Raw genomic sequence first — 22,337 nt, 5'->3', positions numbered from 1 at the left:
CTCCTTTTCACAAACACACACTCTTTTCCTGAGGTAAAGGTCAGTTCACTCTACAGACTTTATACATGATTAAATGACAGCTATCACTACAGACAAAGCATGTAAATGACAGAATAAACAACTTCAGAGAATCCAACCATAATATATTTGCTGAAATAAAGCTTCACATAGTTATAGAATAGAATAGAATAAATTTCCAAACTGGGGCTGATATGGCTATTTTTTTTCCTAAATAAGATTCCTTAAATAAATAAAAACAAATAAAATACATTTACACTTAATAGAAGCTAAATGTAGTAATTATTTTTTTTTTTTGTGGGAGGAAACAAAAATAAATAATTTATTTATGTCTATAAATACACAAAAGTGGTGAATGAAAAAAGAATTGACACTGACCTTAAAAAAAGAATAGAACAGAACAGAATATAATAGAATAGAATTGGATAAAATTGAATTGAATTGATTTGATTTATTTTCAAGATGGGGCAGGTGGAAAATTACTTTATGGTTACAATTTCTCATAAATAAAATTCCTTAAATAAATCAAAACAAATAAAAAATTATACACTTCTCTACTTGTGAAAGAAACAAACAGAGAAAAAAAATCTTTAAATCATCAATAAAAATACAAAGTGGTGAATGGAAACACAAAGTGATGAATGGAAAAAGATTTGACAATGCCCTCAATAGAATAGAATTCATGTCCATGCAATGGAATTGAGACTAAGGAAAATTACATAAAATGAGTTGGTCATCAAGCAAAATGATCTTCCTTAAAATCTAACCTAACTATGTGACATTGGGTGAAGGGAAATCTCATCTGAGAACTTGTATTTACTACTGCCTTTTGCCATGTCTGCTGTGGTCTTTCACTGTCAGTAGAAATGACAGGACTCTGTGAGCAGTGTAAATTTCTATTGGCATCTGTCACAATGGAAACGCACACACATCTATGTTTTGTGTCAGGTGTTTAGAGATGCACATACTAAATGTATGCAGAGGTGCCAGACTTCATGGCTGAGATCAAGTGCAACCCCAGATGCTATACAGAGAGATAGGATGCCTTTAGGACTGCAGCATAATCACAGTCTTCTGTGAATGGACACCCGGGTTAGTGCACTGCTAATGTAGAGTGTAAAAGAAAGAATTACACATGGTCTTGAGGTTAAGGGCTGCAGTCAATGTGATGTTCTATCACTCAGCACTTCCATTGATTGCTCATTGTTCGCAGAAGGTCGCATCATAATTCATTAAATCTTAACGAGTCCCCCTGGAACCACCTGCATGCCTTTCCTCAATTGCCCCTTTAAATTACGAGTGACTCTCACGCTCTGCAAGCTCAAAAATGAAGATATATTCTCCATGTAAAGAAGAGAGCTATTAGTAACATTATTTAAACAGCCCTCTTTAAAGCCAGGGGGAGGCTGACTTTATGAAGGGCAATTAGGTACTCACTATAATTGATAATTCATACTCAATTAGGCAGTATAAATAGGGTGTCTGGGATTAATGGTTATGGCTGTTCAGAGAGAGAGACACTGGGTAGAACTGGTCAGGCATGGCTGATGGAGTGGAAGGAGGCAGATCTGAATTCATCTCTGTTTGTGGAGGAAACAGATTGTGTTTGTCCCTTCAACACACACCCGAATTATCCAACGGTTCCCTCACTTCAGATTGTTCTGTTGGTGATGCTTTTCCAAAACTTTGTAAAATGTGCAAAACTTAAAATTGGCATGTACTTATATTCTTGAGACATGTGACAAAATGTGTCCCAAAATTTTATCTGCAATTATGTTACAATAAAGGCAACATTTACATTTTGAAATTAATCACTAGAAATGTTCTAAGCTCAAATGTATCATTTAATTTTATTAAAATTATATTTTTATCACTCATTATGATTACTTACTACACCTAAAACTGGCTGTCCTTGGAAACATAGCGCTCAATACTGTAGCTCAACTCAATAGCTAACTTAATATAGATTAAAATATATACAACCTATTAAAAAAAAGAAAAAAAGTGTATATCTATATATATATATATATATATATGTGTGGTGTGTGTGTGTGTGTGTGTGTGTGTGTGTGTGTGTGTGTGTGTGTGTGTGTGTGTGTGCATCTTTAAATTAAACATTTCTACTATATCTACATTGCTGCTTCTGTGATACTTTACTGTATTTTATTATGAATTTGTTTACCTTTGTTTGATTTATTTATTTATTTATGTTCTTGGCCAGGTCATTCTTGTAAAGCGATTTTTATCCTGATTAAAAAAAAGGTTACTTACTATGTCTTACAGAACCTCTTTTATAAGATTTTGCAGCTGTCCCTACCTTTTCAAAATATTTGTGAAAATATTTATACAAATCTGGTTAAACCGTATTCGTCCAGAAAGTCCAGATATGAGTTAAATTAGATAAGGAATTTGAACCAAACGTAAAGGATTAAGCTTAAGAGATTAATTCAAAATAATGTTTTAATACTTAACCTTCTGTTAATCAGTTCTGTAGCATGGTTTAATCCAGGACTCAAGAATAAATATATTTTTATATTTTATATTTTTATTTGTCATGAAATGCCCATCAGCAGTTTCATGGACAATGGATGTACTCTACGTATGATCATATGCTGTGGAAGGCAGAGGTGAAGGTCTTTCGTAGCTTTGCTCTCTGTTGACACCAGCATAATTGCTATACTGAGCGCTGGATCAGCCAATCCTTACTAATCAATAAAGTCTTCACCAGCCATTTCCCCCAGTGATTCTGCCCTCATTTCTCCACTAATTGTTCTTTTTCACCCAGGAAGGTCTACAGCTATGCCATGAGCAAAAAGTGTGTGTGTGTATGTGTGCATGTTTCGATACTGTAAAATGTAATCTTAAAACAACACAGCAGAATAGAACGTAACATCACCAGTGTTGGGGGTAACGCATTACAAGTAACTCGAGTTACGTAATCAGATTACTTTTTTCAAGTAACTAGTAAAGTAACGCATTACTTTTTAATTTACAAGGAAATATCTGAGTTACTTTTTCAAAAAAGTAATCCTAGTTTCTTTGTTTTTCCATTTATTGACTGACAAATGTCCTGTCCCAATATTGGGAGAAATCAGAAGTACAGAAGCGTTGTGTGCGCTGTGTGAACATGATGTAGTTCTAGACTAAATGTGAATGTGCATTAAGTCATCCTACTCACAAAAAAATTTAGAGTTAGTATTCATCAAAATTAATTAAAACAGTGAAATGCAAACTTAGAATATGACACAAACCTGCAATAATTAAATGTTAAATAACACAAATGTATCTAATCCCATTTTAAATAACTAGTGTCTTTGCTGCTGATCTTTGATGATCCAGTTCAACCATACTAATAAGCAAAAATTACTTTAGATAAACTAACAGTTGTGCTTTCATTGCACATTGTTTTTTTATTGCTGAAGAGTGTTGAACCTTCTTCTCCTGTGTGCTACTGTACAGACGTGAATTTACTTTTCCTTCAGCCTGAGGTTTATTCATTACACTTTTTGGTGTGAAAAGGCTTTAACATTTGATATAAATAGAAACTTCTTAATTAAAAACAATCAAGCCCTGCTCATTTAAAAAGTAACACTAAAGTAATGCATTACTTTCCATAAAAAGTAACTAAGTAACGTAATTAGTTACTTTTTTTAGGGAGTAACGCAATATTGTAATGCATTACTTTTAAAAGTAACTTTCCCCAATACTGAACATCACACACACTTTTTTTTATCCTCCAGACCCAAACTTGACCTTTCGTTACCTGTGTAGTTCAAACATTTTATATTTTTGCTTTATGTACATCTAAAAAGCACAAAGTAATGCTAATTTTTGTCTACATTTTGTCATTTTAAATACAAATTCCTAGGATAAACACTGAAATAAATTATGATGAAACATAACTCTGATAAAATGTCCCAGTGATGTTTAATTCAACCAAGACATAAATATAAATAAATGATTCTATATAAAATTGACTAAGAACATCCACTAAGGTAAAATATCACTTAGTGTAAACCAATTTATGATGTTAAGGTATTCTAATTTCTATACTGCCTAATTGTTGAGAAAAAAAGCTATACATAAATAATGGCACTTGAGTGAAAATAAAGTACATGATTATTTCTGGCCTTGACAGATGAAACTATGTCATTTAATAATCCTATCTTTTTTATCACAAAGAGGGACAGATTCATGGATAATGCAATTGCTTATGAAATAAAAGCCTCTCTCCACTCAGGGACCAGAGATTTAGAACCGGAGGGCGATAGCATGACTTCTCTAACCTTGATGTTGGATGCACTGATCACGTACGACAAACTTTCCTTATGGCTTGCAGAGAATTATAGGTCAATTTAGGCTCGGTCAGTGAGACGACCCTCATCAACAACCTCTGTTCAACCATCCTTCCTGCTTTAGAAGTTGACCTTTGCGATTTTTCTTGCAAGGAGAGCAGACTCTATATTGCAATGATGTGTGCTTGTAGTGTGGTCAGTCCTCATGTTGTGCTGGTTGGCCACTCATGTGTACTGATGCTTGTGGGGCCCATACTGTGACTCTGCTTTGTGCGGACTCTGCTGCCCATTTTCTCTGGGGCATTATTGCCATGCTGATTTACTACCAGTGAAGGACCAATCATCAGAGACCAAATTATAGCCCAATCACAGTGGTGTGAGTGTTTGTTCATGGTCGTTAGGTTAAAGCAATGAAGGGCGAAAACCTCTATAGACAATCAGTTACCTTACAGTTTGTATGGTTTTAGCTACCATTCCTAATTTTAGAAGGTTGATTTAAAATACACACATACAAACACAAATAAATTGGTAAATGAGTGCATGCATGGTTATATTTGCCCTTGTTGCACTGACAGCTTTTGACATATTGCACCATATTTAAGAAACGGGATTCTCGTTGTTTGGAAGTGAGAACCACTTATCTTTAACATTAAAGTTAATAGATCTCCAGGGTGAGATTTTTATTGACATTTCTCATTACCAACCTATTGGTGTTTATAGCGATGGTCATAAATGGCTCCATGTGGTGCTGTGTTTTATGAAGAGATCAGCTGTCAGGGCATATGCGTTTGAATCTCTGCAGGATGCAATGACACCGGTCCAGTTTAAAGACTTGAGAGAGGAAAAGAGAGAGAGTGCTTCACTGTATGGGAAACTGGTATAGACTAAAGAAGTCAAAATAAAGTAAAGACACAGTCTAAAAAATAAATAAATAAATTGAAAAAATGTAAAATAGGTAATTTTAAATAATGTATTAATAGGGAAGTAATTTTACTTATTTATTTTTAAGGCATTTTCCATATAGATCTTTAAAGGTGTTTTATCTGAATTTTTTATATTTCACTGCTTTGCATTGTGTTTTTTGAGTAACAGAATGGATAGCCTAATGTCCTGGCAGAAAATGACCAGTACATTTCCCATTTTATTATTATTATTATTATTATTATTAATTTTTTATATTTTTTACAGTGTGACAACTTACCCCATATAGTCTGAATACATGCCCTGCTATAAGGTAGATTTCTATATAGTGTGGTAAATAAACTGTATCCTTTTTGGGCAATAGCATCTTATAGTGTACAAGACTACATTGTGAGGATAAAGTTCTTCAGACACAGCAAAGAAATTAAACGAGCTAAAGCTATTAAATACAAATACCTACCAACAGTATGTTTATACAGTATACAACCTATACAATCAATTAAAATAATAATAATAATAATAATAATAATAATAATAATAATAATAATAATAATAATAGTAAGACTTTCAGAAAGTCACTCAATTTGGACCTAACCCCTTGGGCATATTTAAGTTTATTTATATCAAATATAATCTCAAAACTTTATTTTTTTTATTTATTTTTTTTTTTACCGTTAGCAGTACATTCGCATAAAATAATAATAATAAAACAATATAAACAAAATTTTTAACAATGCCTGTCAGCGTCTTGGCGACAGGCTGTTGCTAAGCAGTTGCTAAGGGTGTTCTGGGTGGTTATTTACTGCCTCGAGTCAAAAAAAGAAGTCCTGAGTATGAGCCCAAAGCTAAAGAGTGCGCAGCAGTGAGATACTTCATACTTGCCTTAGCAAACAGCACTAACGAGTCCGTATCACATTCCTAGAGAAGGACAGACATTGATCAGCCAATCAGCGCTCAGTACACATCCACCAGCTGAGAGAAACAACGCGAGATCTCCGAGAGAGAGATTCAGCGAGAGGAACCGTAAAACACCGGCGAGCCAGAACCCGATTCTCCCTCTGCGGATCTGCTGGATTAAAACGAAGGGTTTTTCATGCTCTTGAGACTGCACAGAAACAGTACAGGTAAATTAATTCTTCATCGACTGCCTTGAAATAGCGTCAAAAAGGGGATTACACGGGCTGTGAATAAGAGGCGGGATGACGTCACCGCTGCCGCTGCTTTCTTTCAGTCCGTAAATGTTGTAACGTGGTTTCAGTGTAAAAGACCCGTTACCCTATTAATTATAACGTTACAGTGATGGGTGCAAGTCAGCTACACTGGGTCCCACTTTATTTGACTGAGCACTATACAGCACACAATAAGGTTTTGTGTGTGGTGCACTGGTGATGTTCTGTTAAGTGTTTTATTATGCATAAATATATGAAATAATTGATTCGGTCTCCCTCTGTTTTTAGTCATTTGATTCTGTTATGTTAATTCTGACACCTTAATATGCATTGTTTTGTCTGTAGTTTGGTGGAGGTATGACATTAACCAGGGGCTCCTTCACTTATTCCAGCGGAGAAGAATATACTGGAGAATGGAAGGAAGGCAAGATTGATTTGAATTCTAAGGACATTTTTCATAAATGAGCCAGGTTGTCACATGTGTTTTAAATGCTGTATCTTTATTGGTTATTTAAATTTCTATTTGCCAAAACAATTACATTTTTGAATGCCATAATATCCATTTAAAAGTTTATATATTATTGAATAATTTTAGATTAATCAACACTGTAAGATATAAAAACCAACTATTTCTATACATTCTATGCTGTACTAAACAATAATGTCAAACTCTTTCATTACTAACTACCAATAGGACTGAATTTATAGAAATGATCTTTTTTATAAGTTGGGTGTTGGATTTTGAGTGGTACAAGAAATATAAGCACAATTGTTTTCAGTTGTACTGTATATCTGAAAATGTTGACAAGGGACACAGATGTGAAACCTTGTAAAAGAGCTTTATATCTGTCAGAACATATTTTTTTTTCTTATATATTAATCTATAATTTATTTATTTATGATCTGAGGAAAGGAGTCCCACTATACAGTATATTAACATCCTTAAACACGTTCATAACACTTGTGTCTTTCTGATTGCTGTGGGAATTGTAGCGCACTGCTTAATGATCCAAACGGCTTATGTAATATATGCATGACATTCTAATTATAGTACTAATTATCAGAGCCATTAACACAAAAGAGCGCAGTCTATAGCATTAGTATGCTGGATAAAAACTTAGTGTTCATTTAAGAAGCATGTGTTTTTGCTGTGCAGGTCGGAGGCACGGTAAAGGTGAGCTGAAGTTTGCTGATGGCACCTGTTATAAAGGTCACTTTGAGAATGGCCTGTTCCACGGATCAGGGGTGTTAGTCTTTCCCGATGGATCCAGGTGAGTGAACATGTGATCAGATTCAAAATACTTACCTACTTAAACTGAGATGAACATGTTGGCAGTGACACTGTGAGACTAGTCATGTCGAAAACAGCACCATTTCTGCTCAACAGGTACGAGGGTGAATTTGCCCAGGGAAAATTCCAAGGGGTCGGAATCTTCAGCAGGTTTGACGGGATGAAATTTGAAGGGGAATTCAAAAGTGGCCGTGTGGAAGGATATGGTAAATATTCCACCATAATCTGACAAATAGCTACATTTACATGCACCCAAATGATAATGATACCCACAATGATGACCCAAATAGTGTTCCTGTAGCTCAAGTGGTAGAGCATTGCGTTAACAAGCGCAAGGTTTGGGGTTCGATCCCCGGGAACACATGATAGGTAAAAATTGATAGCCTGAATGCACTGTAACTCGCTTTGGATAAAAGCGTCTGCTAAATGCATAAATTTAATTTAATTTAATTTAAATGATCTGGGTATAATAGGGATAATGGCTCAATTGGACTGAAAAGCCTTAATGTAAACACCTCAGTTGATCTGGGGTGCGTTTTCCATTCAACAACCTCAACTGTCCATACAGTCATACTAACAAGAAACTTTTAACTTCTAACAATGCTTTTAACCACAGGTCGTAAGTTTGCGATGCTGTTTGCGAATGTTTGTTTGAATTATGGTTTCGGGAAAAACTGACCTATATCGGCAACAACGAAACATACAACCATAATTACAACTTACAGCTAACATTTCTTTTGGAAATGCACACACGAGTGAGCCTTGTCCGAATAAAAAAAGCAATTGAATCGGAAATTGTACATTTCGTAAAGTTGAATCGTAAATGCTTGAATTGGACTATTTTCTAAATCATATAACATATATGAGCAGTGCTATGAATTTTAAGTTTACACATTTTACCTCTTACAAATTTGCATATATTTATTTATGTCTCACATCTTAAGAACTTGTCCGTGGGTAAAAATTTACTAAAAAAGCTTTTCTGATATAAATGGCAGCTTTCTTTTAAGATACGTCAGCAAGGCAGAAACGACATTTCTTATTCATTCTGACTGATGAAAATATGTACATGTAAAAATACAGTCAGAATCAGAATTGTTTTGAAATGTGGAAGTAAGCTATTTTCTATGAATGTGTGAGACTGCAGGTAAATAACTAGAAGAATAACAAAGTACAGCACATTTGCGCTACAAACTAGTGTGTTTATGATCATGATAATAAAATAATCTAAGAAATACAGTACTATTTTGCAATATCAATCAGCATAACCACTGTTTTTATAGAGCTAAAATAACTAGAAGCAGAGGACACCAGAAGCCTCACACATTCAAGTCACAAATTTGTATACGTTAAAAATAAAGTGGATAATTAAAGGTATTTATTTTAATTACTGTTCATATATGTGGCATTTGGTTTAGGATGTGTGAAGATTTTTAGCATGAATAAATGTGGGGTTTTTTCATAGGGCTGCTGACATTTCCAGATGGTTCCCATGGTGCTCCGCGGAATGAGGGAGTGTTTGAGAACAACAAGCTTCTGAAACGTGAAAAGTGTCAGGCTGTGGTGCAGAGAGCCAAGAACTCCGCATCCACTGCCCGCGGCTTCTCTGTATGACAAACTGACCTCAGTGAAAGCACCCCTAACTGCAGCTTTCAGATCAGGCCCCCAAATACGTTACGGATTGCAGTGTCACAAATGAAGTCTAAGCTGACTCTGGATCTGCGCTCAGGGGTTGATCTCTGCCTTCACCAAACACCGGAGCTCAAGAACATGTGAGATCCATCAGACCCTCAGGGATGGATGAAAGTGTTTCCATTCCACACATCTCTGTTTCTCTCACATTGTTGCTTTGTCTTGGTTTGTTTTGTGTGTGGATTAAATAAATAACAAAATTCTGTACTTTTTTTGTGGGGGTGTGTATAATCTAGTGTCAATATGAGGGGTTTCAGGTAAAGAAGTGTGGTCAAATGAAGATGTTTTTGGTAAATGAATGGAATTTGCCTTCATGAGTCTGCGATTTGACTGTATCGTTGCTATTGTAAGTGTTTGATTGTGTCTTTATTGCACATTTGCCTTAGTTCTTGCATTAAAAGTCAATATTGCTGGATTAAAATTTTGTTACCGATATACAACGACAGTGAGGGAATGTTTTCAGCAAGCGGTCTTATTTATTTATTTATTTTGTTTAATTACATTCATTTAAAATTAGTATGATTTACTAATACATTATAGGATACTGTTACATTCTTTTTAGTTGTATTGTTTCTGGTACATTACAGAAAACTATTTGAAATTATTTTAAAAAGTATTGGGTTGTTAGGCAGATATACATTCACTTCAGATGTTTGATGACTGATTTAAGTGTGTGTTTGCTTTATTTTCTAAACAGACTGCTAATTCACTACTGTTCCATCATCCACAGTGTCAGACAGAAGCCTTAGTCACTATCATCTAAAAGCATTTTGCACTATTTATTTGAGCAGAGAATCAAAAGACTGACATGAAAAATGAAAAAGTAAAATAAAAGTCAGAAAACACCACTTGATCTTTTTTTTGTTTTTTTTTTTTTTTTTTTTGGACATTGGTAACATTACAATCTCACTGACCCCAGAGATTCATCCCAGTGAATTACTTAATACATACGCATTTATATTTTAACATACGTAGCCTGTCATTCCTCTCTCAAAAATCAGTTAACAGAATATTAACAGGGCAGAGAATGGCACAGAGCATTTATCCAGTGCACCAGCCACTAAATGAAACCATACTGTGTGTGACTAAAAAAGCTTTCTAATCAATAGAACTGCTGAGAGTGTTAAGTGATTCACAGGCACACTGTGAGTTTTCCTATCAGCAAGACTGCCAGTGACACACATGAGTAAACCTGTCATGACACCAGTGCCAAGAGATCAATTTGGAAAAACTGGATAAACCAGGCCATGGATTACAATCTCGTAATACAGCAGCAAAAACACACTACAAAGGGAAGAGCTGGCATGTAACCCCATATATTGGGGTAAAATTTTGCTTTCCAGGCTGCCGGATTGTCAGTATATAATAAGCACAGATGAACGTAGGTCTCACCAAGGCTTGCTGCATTTATTTAATCAAAATACAGTAAAAAAACGAAAAATGTGGATATTTTTTACAATTAAAAAATACAGTTTTCTATATAAATATATAAGTTTAAATTGTAATTTATTTCCTTTGATGTGAAGCTGAATTTTCAGCAGCCATTACTTTAGGACTTCCAATATCACATGATCCTTCAGATTATTCTAATATGTTTTGAAAAAAAAAAAACAAAAACATGTGTATTATTAAAGTTTTATCACAATACGGTGAAAAAAAGTTTTTGCTTAAGGTTTTTGTGGGACAACACGATGACGCACAGTGAGATACCTACAGAAGGTTCACTCATAAAGTAAGTAAATGCTTGAAAAAGAAAAGAAAGTCAATAGAAAGAAAGCATTACCATCAAGGACACTAATTAATCAAAAGTGATAGTAAAGCATGCAGCCTTGTAAGCATAAGAGACTTTTAAAAACAGGAAAAAAAATTAATAAGTCATTAATATGTCCACCCTTTTATATATAGATATATTAGATATATAATATACCACATACATACATATACGTTTGTGTGTGTGTGTACATCTGTTCCAAATATATATGCCTCATGTTTATATAGATTAATAAAACCTCATTGATATACTGATGAACTGGTGAGGACAGGCACCTGTCATCACCAATTAACACAGAAAGTAAATAGTTACTCAGACAGATGTGGGGGGTTTTTCTCCAGCTGTGCACCTGTTTCACAAGAGGCTCTAATGAATCCAATGCATCTCCACGTGTCTGTCAGGCCAAACCAACCTCTCTCATCTGTTCCAGTTTCTCCAGTGTCTCCTTAGTGTTAAACTTCACTTGCTTGCCTTCCTGAAACAAGCAAATTAAGTGTTTTATATCCAGTGTTCTGATGGTTGTTTTTTTTTTTTTTTATCATATCATATATTTCCTCACCCAGCATGATTTTGTAGTACTTACAGCATTTTCTTGATCGGCATATCTGGCTCCTGTCAGTATAAAGGAGTTTGATGATTTGATATTGATTTAATTTGACACAGCATCATGGCAGAGCTGGTGTCTCCTTCCTTTAAAAGGCCCCCGGGCACGAAACCTGGGTTTAAAATATTTTAATTGAATTATAATCTGCAGCTGTTCAGTAAATGTTTCCTCATGAGCATTATGGAGCTGTTACCCAGCGTCTTTGGCATGAATATTGATTCCACTGGCTAGTAAAAGATGTCTGGACCATGTCGCTGTGAACTGTCCTAAGTGGCCCCATGTAAAGGTGAGCGAACAGCAGCTGTAGGAAAGAGAATAGAACGATTTTATAATAATACACATGCTCAAGGCAGCTTATTTTACTTTTCAGTATTTTGCATTAATTTGTCTCTGTCATTGATCTCAGCTCCTCTCTCCTGAAGAATTGTCAGAGCTGAGAGACTTCCACCTCCTGGGTTTTGGATCTCTTTCATCTCCCAGAAATTTTTACTTCCATTTTTTTTTTGCTAAGCTGCTCCTTTTAAAAAAGTCTCTGCACACAAATCAGAGATCATTTTTGCATGCTTAAAACACTCTAAAAAAAGCAAAAATACTTATTATATAATAATATATGCAATATTCAAAGTCACATAACAAGCAATAAAGATAAGAAAGGCAGATGGTTTCCCTCACCACCAGAACATCCAGTAGGTCTTTTGAAGCTGCAATCTCATTCTAGATCTTCTTCTTCGTACACAGCTTGATAATATTCTCTGCCCCTCCCAGATCAACGATCTCACGCCTCAGATCAGAGGGAGATCCTCTTCACTCGTTCTTCTGCCTGCATGAAGATTTCCCTTCTCTTTATCCACTGACTGTGTCTTCCTGCATACAGTACATGAAGTCTTCCTACAGGATAAAACTGGTTCACACCAATTTTACACAGCAACACTTAAAGATATAGCAACACTACAAAATAAAGGTTCTTCATTGGCATGTATAGTTCCCTGAATAACTTTTTAACATCCAAGAAACCTTTCCATTCCAAAAAGTTATTCAAACATATAAAAAGGTTCTTCACACTAATAAAAAGTGCTACTAAATTGGTGTCTTTGGGGAACCAAAAACGGTTGTTCTATGGCATCACTAAATCATAGTTATGCATTTTCTTCAGTTTCTGAATTTTTTTCTGATCTTCTTTTGTCTCATTTGTTTCAACACCCCTTAGGAAAATGTTCAGAGGTAGCTCCTATAGCCCTCTGTTATGCTTTGAGTATCAAGTTTATCTCATACTGGTCAAATGTTCATCTTTTCATTAAAAGTCCATATTTTGATCTCTCTTCAGATTGTTTACTCATCTCAACCAAAATCCCCAACCTTTGTGCCAGAGCTTGACGCTTCAATAAAATAAAAGACAAATAAGCTTTCTCCAGACTTTAATGGCATAAAATACACATGAAAAATGACCAAAATAGGAATAAAGACTTCTAAAAATCCTATACCTCCTCCCGTTTATCAAGTGCTGCTGTTCTATCAACCACAGCTGTTCATCCACAGTAAGTTCTCATCCATTATGGCAAACCCAAAATATTATTTTGGAGATATTTGAAATTAAAAGGTTTGCTAAATAGATAACGTTGCTTCTAAAACCTATACATGCACTACCATTAAAAAGGTTTGGGGTCAGATGATCCTCTTATGTGCACCAAGTTATAAACTGAAATATAATTACAATTTTTAATAACCTGTTTTCTATTATAACATATTGTTCAAATATAATTTATTCCTGTAATGCAAAGCTGAACTTTCCACAGTCATTACTCAAATCATGATCCTTCAGAAATCATTCGAATATGCTGATTTGCTGCTCAAGAAACATTATTATTATCAATGTTGAAAACAGCGGTGTATTTTTGCAGAAACTGTGATCCCTTTTTTCAGGATTCTTTGCTGAATAGAAAGCATTTATTTGAAATAGAAATGTTTACTTTACGGTCTTTACTTTTGATCACTGTCTCCTTGTAGAATAAGACTTCTTCTAAATGTTCTGCTGCTAGCATCGTTCATTTAATTCAGTTTTATATTTTGTTTGTTAGACGGTGCTGATGTGGTTCTGGTCCTGCAGGTGTGTGATGAGGTGAGTTTAGCTGGTCTTGGATATGACATGCAGCACCCTGGAGCTCTGCTGCATTACGGGTCTCTCTGCATGGACGCCATGGACACACAGGTGGTTCACGATGTCAGTGCTGAGACCATCTTACTGTGGGAGCTGGTCAAATCTGGAGCCATGCGAGACGTCACAGGTCTTAAAAACGCCAAAGCGCAGTGCCCTTAATGCACACTAAATCCACACTTAATCCCAACTAAATCCACTCCGGAGCAGTATTCAAGGCTTATTGTATCCCATCATACAGCATGTTCTGGAAATAAATCGTGAGACTTTTTGCTGAGATCTCACAAGAGGTCACGGAAACCTTTCCAATGTGTGTTAATAATTAGATTAATATAATTTGGTAGTAGAACAAAGAGTTGTGCATTTTATTGGTGCAAATTAGTAGTGGTGATATTTATTTTGTACAACATTTGCAACTGCTTTTTATCACTTAATAAGAAGCACCACTACTGAACAGACATTTAGAAGTTGATTTTTAAAATGCAAAGTATTGAGAATAAAAATAAAGCTCTGTAAATACTTGCATTTTTACAACACTATAAGTGTGTCCTATCATATAATGAAAAGTTCTACACACACTTGTGGTCTTCATGGTCACTTGAAATATGTCATAGAAGTAAATCAAGTGGTTGAGTGCAAAGACCGCAAGTGCGGGAATTTTGGACAAAGGCATTTTTTTTTTTTCCAATATATAGTGCATGACAAGCTATAAGCACAAAAAACACCTTGCCCTTTATGAAGTCAGCTAGAGGCCCCTTTCCAAGCTCGGAGACAGTGCGATCAGTCACATTTAGGGAAGGTGCAATCATTCGACCATCTGAACGATCCACATAGATAAAGTGGATAAGACCGGGAAACTCTTCCAGGTATGTGAGATCATAGTTAAAGTCTATCACAATGTCACATGACAACAGAAGAATGATTCATGAAGTGTGAATGCAACACATCTAAACAGAATAAAGGGAGGAAAGGTAAACAAAATACTAAAGTTAGAAAAAAATGATATGACACCATTGTGATATTCCTTTTGCTTTTCACCAGCAGAAAATCCTTCCAGTGCATCAACTTCTCTCTGCAACAAATGGAAGAAAACAGTGATTTCACATTAGGGCACATCAAATCTGAGATTACTTCAAAGTTCTCTGTAGCACTTCCTACAGATGTTGTCACTTACTTCTGATGTCGTGGTCAAAACATCTTGATCTCAATCAGCATTTGCTGTACCTGGAGTACAGCAAATTTTGGTTTGCACCAGTATGAAAGCGTGTATCACCTCCTCGCCCGCTCTGTCCATGTTGCTGTTGATCTGCTGCACGAGTCGACGCTCCAGAAACTCGATGCACTGCTCACAGAGGGTCGGGTAGATTAACCTTTCCACTGCCTTCTGAACAGAGGCAGAGAACTCTTCATGTGTGATCGAAAGCTAAAACTAGCATGCAACTAATAAAAAACAGCACTTTCACACACCTCCATTAAAAAGCTTTGGTCGTTCTCTCGTAAGCGGCTGTTTGTTTCCAAGAGGTTCCTTTGCTCTGTATCTTGAGGGCGCAATCTGACAGATAAAAGGACCAGGTTTCAGTTCAAAGGCTATTACAACAGTCTTTGGTTGAAAAAAAAATAAAAAAAAAAAATAAATAAATAAATATAATATATATATATATATATGAACTGAAATGCAATGATACTAGTTGTACTAATCTACAGTATGTCTTAAAATCTGTTGTTGTACTGAAAGTGCAGTTCTCACTCTTTCCTCAAGAGGGCACCGCTGAGAGTCACCATGCCAAATATGATTTCTGTGAGTTTCTTCATCACATACATCTTTCTTTTTAAATCCTCCTCGGTCTTATCTCCGTCTCCATTCACAGCAATGTAGAGACATTCCTCAAACCGCATGACAGAGAGCAGCAGCCATCAGCAATTTTGGTGGCAGAATGAATTGAATGATTTGAAAAGTTGAGGAGATATATAATATATAAGTCCTGGAAAAGAACATAGAACATCTTTAAAAGTTGAAAAGGGGGGATCTGTAAAATATAAATAATTTATATTGGTAAATTTCATTAAATAATGTATATATTAGGTGTATATAAACCTAAATATAATTTTTTAAAAAAAAAAGAAAAAAAGAAAAAGAAAATGGAAAAAAAAATATATATATCTATATATATAAACATAAACATATATATATATATATATATTATATATATAATATATATATAATAATTTGATTATAACTTCTTATAATGTTTAGGTACTGTATTTTATATAGTGTAAAACATATGTATATACAACACACAAACTATATCAAAATATAGTTTCTAAAATATTAATTATATAGTTTAATATTTCCTAAGTATTGTACAATTAATTCATTGAATGAGTGCTGTCTAATGCTGATCTAGTGTTAGAGCAGATGACTCTTTCATATTGCTGTGGATTACCTGATGCAGAACATAGATATGATTGTTTTATGTGCTGAAGGAGGTGTAATTGTCCATGAGTCTGTCCACCATGGTGCTACGGGAGATGACGATGGGTGCAAAGAGAGTGTTAATGCTGTCTTCAAAAGCAGGTAGCTGAGAACACATATAAAAATAATATTAATAACCATTCAATATTCTACACTTATATCCATGTATGTCAAATGTAGGCATAATACAATTTTATTTGACATGAAATAATAATTATACTAATTATCTATATTTAAATATCTCTGTTTCATGTTTCTTTAAGTCAAACAGCATTCAATTCATTTTTCTCACTTGTTCTCCTTCTTTCTGGGAAACTCCAATACTGCTCCTGAATCTGCTGCTCGAACTCAGTGTTAGTCCAGTAGAACAGAACCTCTCCGCTCTCACTGGCCATCAGAAGACACTTTATTTTCCTGAACACAAATGCAATTATTAGAACAATAGTAAAATCCCAGTAACACTGTTTCACTCACATTGCATAATTATAAAATGGCTTCATTTAAACATCAGTTTCTTAAAATTATCAATGAACCTAGTCAAAAAATCTATACTCGTAATTTACCAGTCCTAAACAATAGCCTAATAATTTGTATTGGATTACACACGAGAATATATATATATATTAGAAAAACAGTTAATAAAAGGGCCAGTATGACTCCTAATAGGGTAAACACTGTTGACACCAAAATGAATATAAAATTAATATTGATCAATATACTACTTCCATAATCTTTTATGTTTTTATTTTTGAAATACAATACAATAAAATATAATACAATGCAAACAAGTACACAATACCCAATAATAGGATGAACTGCAGCAGAAACCCAAACCCAAACTAAAGCTCGTCCAATCTGATGCTTAAAGGGATACTCCACCCCAAAATGAAAATTTTATCATTAATAACTTACACCCATGTCGGTCCAAACCCGTAAAAGCTCTGTTCGTCTTCGAAACACAGTTTAAGATAATTGGATGAAAACCGGGAGGCCTGTGACAAAATTTTCATTTTGGGGTGGAGTATCCCTTGAATTCACAGAAAGCCATAACGTTTAAGCGAGAACTTTTTTCACTAAATCTTCTAACCTACACGTTTTAATACAGTAAACTTAAAGTTTACATAGTTTGATGCTGTGATTAGTAAAATGGAAACCAATGATTTAACACTCTCTTTTTAAGTCTTTAAGTCTGTGATAATAATTTATAAAATAATGAAATTATCTTCCTGCTTTGGTGGACCCAAAACTACACTAAAAATAAATTTGGTGTAGAAACAATTTTCTATCAGCACTAGTAAATTTCACAATAATTATAAAGAAATGGCTAGTAACTGGCTAGCAATGGCTTGAAGGACTGAAATAGTAATTTACTGTAAAACGTACTTATAACATTTGTGTTATTCAACTTCAGCGTTATTTTTGTTTTTACTTAATTATTTATTGATTTTTGTTACTCAGATAGGCTAATATCAATCACACAGATACAAGGAAAGATGTATAAAAACAAAAATATGCTCCTATTGCATTTCTTTCTTTCTTTTTCTTTCTTTCTTTCTTTCTTTCTTTCTTTCTTTCTTTCTTTCTTTCTTTTTTCGCTTCTCCTTTCTTTCCTTTCTTTCTTTCTTTTTTTTCTAAAACTAATTCTATAAATAAATATTTTTAGATGTTTTTGACCTTTCCTTTGTTCAGTGTATTATACACCATGTAAGAATTTAACTTTGTATCAACTTTTAACCTTCTGTGTAATTGGCTCATGCATAGTATAAAACATCATGATATCCCACCATCTGGCTCAAGGGGGATGGGATCTGGCTACTTACTCAAATAAGGGTCAAAAGTATAAAACATTTTCATGCTGGGTTTGGTTACAGTGTGTGTATGGAAAAACTCTGGGAAGTCACGCCAAAGGTAGTTTTTAACTCTTTGCACGAACTCCGTTCACAGCATATACAGAGAAAGAACACGTCACACTTCATAATATGTCTGTATATGAATCCATGCTGCGGATTGTCAGCTTTGATCAGATGTGACAAAGACCTACCTGCTGCTTCACGAGGATCATGCTATTCATATTAAACCAAGGTTGCAGGTCAGTCAGGACGTTTTGCTTTGGCAAAACAAAAGTGCTCCAATAGATTTTATATATATATATATATATCTATATATATATATTATATATATATATATATCTATATATATATCTATATATATATATATATATATATACATACATGATGTTAATTTTATTTTTTTTTACATGTAAAATTCACTCTTTCATAGTCCAAATATATAAAAGTAATTCTAAATATTTATGTTAACAATTTTGCGTCTCAAATAATATCCAATTGGTTATAATTTTTTATTTGGTTTGATATGAAACAAAAGCAAAAATGCAAAGAAAATTTTTATTTTTATTTGATTTTATTGTAAGCTAGTGAATTTTAGTGCTTTGATGGTTCTTGTGGTCTAAAATTCAGTAAATATATAAAAGCCTGCTAGGTATCGTCAGACTTTGGGACTCTTGGCCAAGTGTGAATGAGTCTGGATTCTGTTTATGAGTGAACCATGTTGAGTATTTTAAGATAAACCACATGTGAACTGCCGAAATTTTTTTGTTTTAATAGCAATGATTAAAAACTTGAAATGTTTTGTTTTATAGCATGATTAAAAAATTTTTATTGATGGTGTTAAAGGGTAGTTTTTTTGGTTTGATGAAAATGTATAGTCTACATGTTTTTGTTTTTTGAAAATTCTTAATTTAAATGGCTTTTGATGAGAAGAGATCCAAATCCCCTTTATCTAAATCTCTCTTGTTCAGGTGCAAATGGTTCATTCATCACTTAGTACTGCACACGATTGTTCTGACACCCCACTATTCTAGCTCTCATTCTCAACAAAAAAGTCTTGTCCCATGCTGCTTGGAAAGGGCACATCATTGCTGATGTACACACTGCAAACGGGCTCCTTCCCTTTGAGAACCTACAGTGTGGGAATGGGGAAATGCCGTGGCCATTGAAAGGAATAGTGAGGACACTGACCTGATGGGACATAAAGCTTTCGGTCATGGGTTACCTGTTGCAGCATTTATCCTGCTATCTTGCACTCCTGAACATGTGCTGGAATACGTACCAATCCAGCCTCTACGGTCCAGTGGAGACCGTCTATTTAAATACACTGACAGTTACGGAATTTGACAGTTTAATAGTCAACCACCAATTTTACAGTTTAATCAAAATATATAATAGCTAAACACACTAACCGGTACTAATATATATCTCTTATAATCTATATATATATACTATAATATATATATATATATATCTATATACCACACTGCACACGAAAGCAAGTGTAAAACATGTTATGAAATCACTAAGGTATGACATTTGTTTTACATTACTTATCACTCATATCAACTCTAACAACAATTACTGTTTTAAACAGTTTTCAACTTATTTGTTAAGTGGCTACACAGGGCCCACCGCACACAAATCGTCAATTTTCAGCCAGTTTAATGTTATATTTAAGGTGAGATCTAAATGGACATAAACAGCTAAGTTTATTGTACTTAAAAAATTAAGGCAGCAACTTATTTTTTACAGTTGAATATTCAATACATTAACTATTGTAAATGACAAGTCATCAACAAAACAAGATCTTCAATAAACATTTTAACATATTTTATTTATATATTTTGACAAAAATAATATTCAGACAACCATTTTCATAACAATAACTAGAGGCTCACTTTAACTGAAAAACTCATGATACCAAACGTCAAGAACAGTTTGCAATAAGTAAACATCTCGAAAGGAGGAAATATAAGCTTGGCTAAAGGAAGTGTCATTTGGACAAAGCCGAGATCGTAAGACCCTACAATTTCATGTCTAAATCAGCACAACCAGTAATCTTTAGAATCTTAAAGACACTATTATGAGTTTGCCAGAATTATTGACCTCTGTTTAAAATCAGGCTTGTCATAACCATTACAAGAGCCCAACACCAAGGAGAAGCAAAAAAAACGAAAAGAAAAATATACCTTTTTTCAGGCATTCATATAAATCAGTTTTGATATGCTTGAAGTCATATTTTTGCATTGTGAATGAGTGACCAAAGCAATACCATGTAAAAAAAGAAAAACCTTTTTATGATTACACACGGTGTGCCATACGGTGAGCCAACTCAATACGTTTGAACTTCAAAGGAACAATTGTTACATCACTAAACGTTAATCCTCAAGTCTCTGCTGTTATGTTTTACCAAAAAGTATCAATATAATCATTCTTGCCAATGTGTAGACAGAAATAAACACACCCACTTCATAACCTAACATACTAGACCATTTATATAAATACTATTTATAGAAAGGCCGATTTGAAAGGCACACAATTTAAATCCGGCTAGTAAAAACCAATTTGTATGTACACAATTATCAGTTTATAGTCAAAAGGGGTTGTACTCACGGTGCAAACAAAATGTGTCACTCATCATGAGTAATATTATATTAAGACAGCCTGCAGCAACTAATGAAAATCGCGGGAAATGCCCGTCCTAAAAGTAGTTTGCAAGTCACTTTGGCAACACTTTCACAAAGTTTTCAAATAACATAATATTTATACAAACCACAAAGACAACAACAATATGCAAAGCCAACTGGCAGATGGGGTTTGTCAGGAAGATGTATGATAATGTGTCTTTGTCATATTACAAATTTCAGAGGTGTAGAAACTTGACCCGTTTAAACAATAAATGATGTTTGGCCAAAATTTTAAGAGTCTTGAGAAAATAAATAACCACTTGCACTGAAATGTTATTGATCTAACGTAATGATAGTTAGTGTGGCTTAATGTCTAGCACGTTCCGGGGACTCACGGTATCAACCCAGATAAGGCTGAGTGGTAATCTAGAAAAAGAGAAGTCTGGGGAGAACTAAAGGATGTATAATAAGGTAGTGTTGTTGTGTTAATATAGATATGGAGATCTGGGGATCTGGTTCTCAGGTTGTTATAGTGTTATAGTGAAATTATTGGATTAGTTGATTTGCTGATTTCCTGAGCTCTGCAACAAACTGTATCTTTTTATTCAGCATTACAAAGAGTCTGAGCTCTACTGGGACAGTCAGAACTTGTAAACATTTACAGTTATGAAAAGAGGTATATCTCAGAGAAAAGGATGAATCACATAAAGATTGTGTGTGTATTCTATGTGATTCCTTTCTAATTTTAGGCACTTGAATATATAGGACGATTAGCCAAGACCGCATGGTACCTCAATTTTGTCATACAGTTTAAAATTATAAAGCAGCAACCAAAACAAAAAATGGTTAAGAGAACCCAAGATGCAAGCTATTTTTCAGGTCATGGGTCAGTGTTATAAGTTCTTAAAGCTGGCTTTAAATAGAATATTATATTACTGTTCGTGATGAAAAAAAATAATAAGATGACAGATCAGGATTTGGTATTGTGCTTTTGGGTTGGCTGTAGCATACAGTTTCCAAAACACAGTACACAACGAGGACTTGTAAAGATTGAGATAAAAACTGTTATTTGTCGCGAATTGTGAGTTTAGCAGGATTAACCTCCTTTGTTCCAATTTACTAGCAAGCAATCCCTACGTTCTAAGACTTGGAACCCTAAGCATAAAACTACCCTTTAATAAATTCCAAGATCCAAGGGAAATGATTGGTTGAAAAGAACATTGTTCATTACATTCTAACCTTAGAATCTGATGGCTGTCAAGCGGAATTGTTGTTTAAGACCAACCAGAGATGTTGATCCAAGGAACACGTCTACTCTGCTGAATCCACATTAAAGTTAAGCTGACAGACAGGCCCACACAGAATCCACACCCACAGAACTACGGAGAACTGGAACAGCTGTCACTTACATCCTCCGCATTTTCATCATTAAAATATTTAGGCTAATCTGACAATGTTTCTAGCTACCAATGAG

At 34.4% G+C, this 22,337-nt stretch overlaps 1 protein-coding gene and 1 pseudogene across 2 annotated transcripts; one reads left to right on the top strand and one right to left on the bottom strand.

The window, feature by feature from the left end:
* The first annotated feature begins 6,322 nt into the window (after positions 1–6,322).
* LOC122147342 (MORN repeat-containing protein 4-like) lies at positions 6,323–9,432 on the top strand. 2 transcript variants are annotated; one of them, XM_042769638.1, is made up of 5 exons: positions 6,323–6,358; positions 6,749–6,827; positions 7,560–7,674; positions 7,791–7,900; positions 9,160–9,431. In XM_042769638.1, exons 2-5 carry the CDS (start codon positions 6,761–6,763, stop codon positions 9,306–9,308), a joined length of 441 nt encoding a protein of 146 aa, XP_042625572.1. In that variant the 5' UTR covers positions 6,323–6,358; positions 6,749–6,760; the 3' UTR covers positions 9,309–9,431. The 2 variants fall into 2 exon arrangements, with proteins under 2 accessions (XP_042625572.1, XP_042625571.1); XM_042769637.1 differs by lacking the exon at positions 6,323–6,358 and adding an exon at positions 6,581–6,599 and having other exon boundaries at positions 9,160–9,432.
* Positions 9,433–14,133: 4,701 nt separating this feature from the next.
* On the bottom strand, positions 14,134–22,283 carry LOC122147311 (annotated as a pseudogene).
* Between the last annotated feature and the right edge of the window lie 54 nt (positions 22,284–22,337).

Source organism: Cyprinus carpio, chromosome A13 (assembly GCF_018340385.1).
Source record: "Cyprinus carpio isolate SPL01 chromosome A13, ASM1834038v1, whole genome shotgun sequence".
NCBI classification, from domain to species: Eukaryota; Metazoa; Chordata; class Actinopteri; order Cypriniformes; family Cyprinidae; genus Cyprinus; species Cyprinus carpio.
Note: the sequence above shows the minus strand (reverse complement) of the source record. Positions and strands in the feature narration are given on the sequence as shown.

Bases quoted from the DNA above. Each gene is read 5' to 3' on its own strand.
- LOC122147342 (XM_042769637.1), top strand. From the start codon at position 6,761: ATGACATTAACCAGGGGCTCCTTCACTTATTCCAGCGGAGAAGAATAT. The intron at 7,675-7,790 runs GTGAGTGAACAT...TCTGCTCAACAG, and splicing joins GTCTTTCCCGATGGATCCAG to GTACGAGGGTGAATTTGCCC. The intron at 7,901-9,159 runs GTAAATATTCCA...GTTTTTTCATAG, and splicing joins TGGCCGTGTGGAAGGATATG to GGCTGCTGACATTTCCAGAT.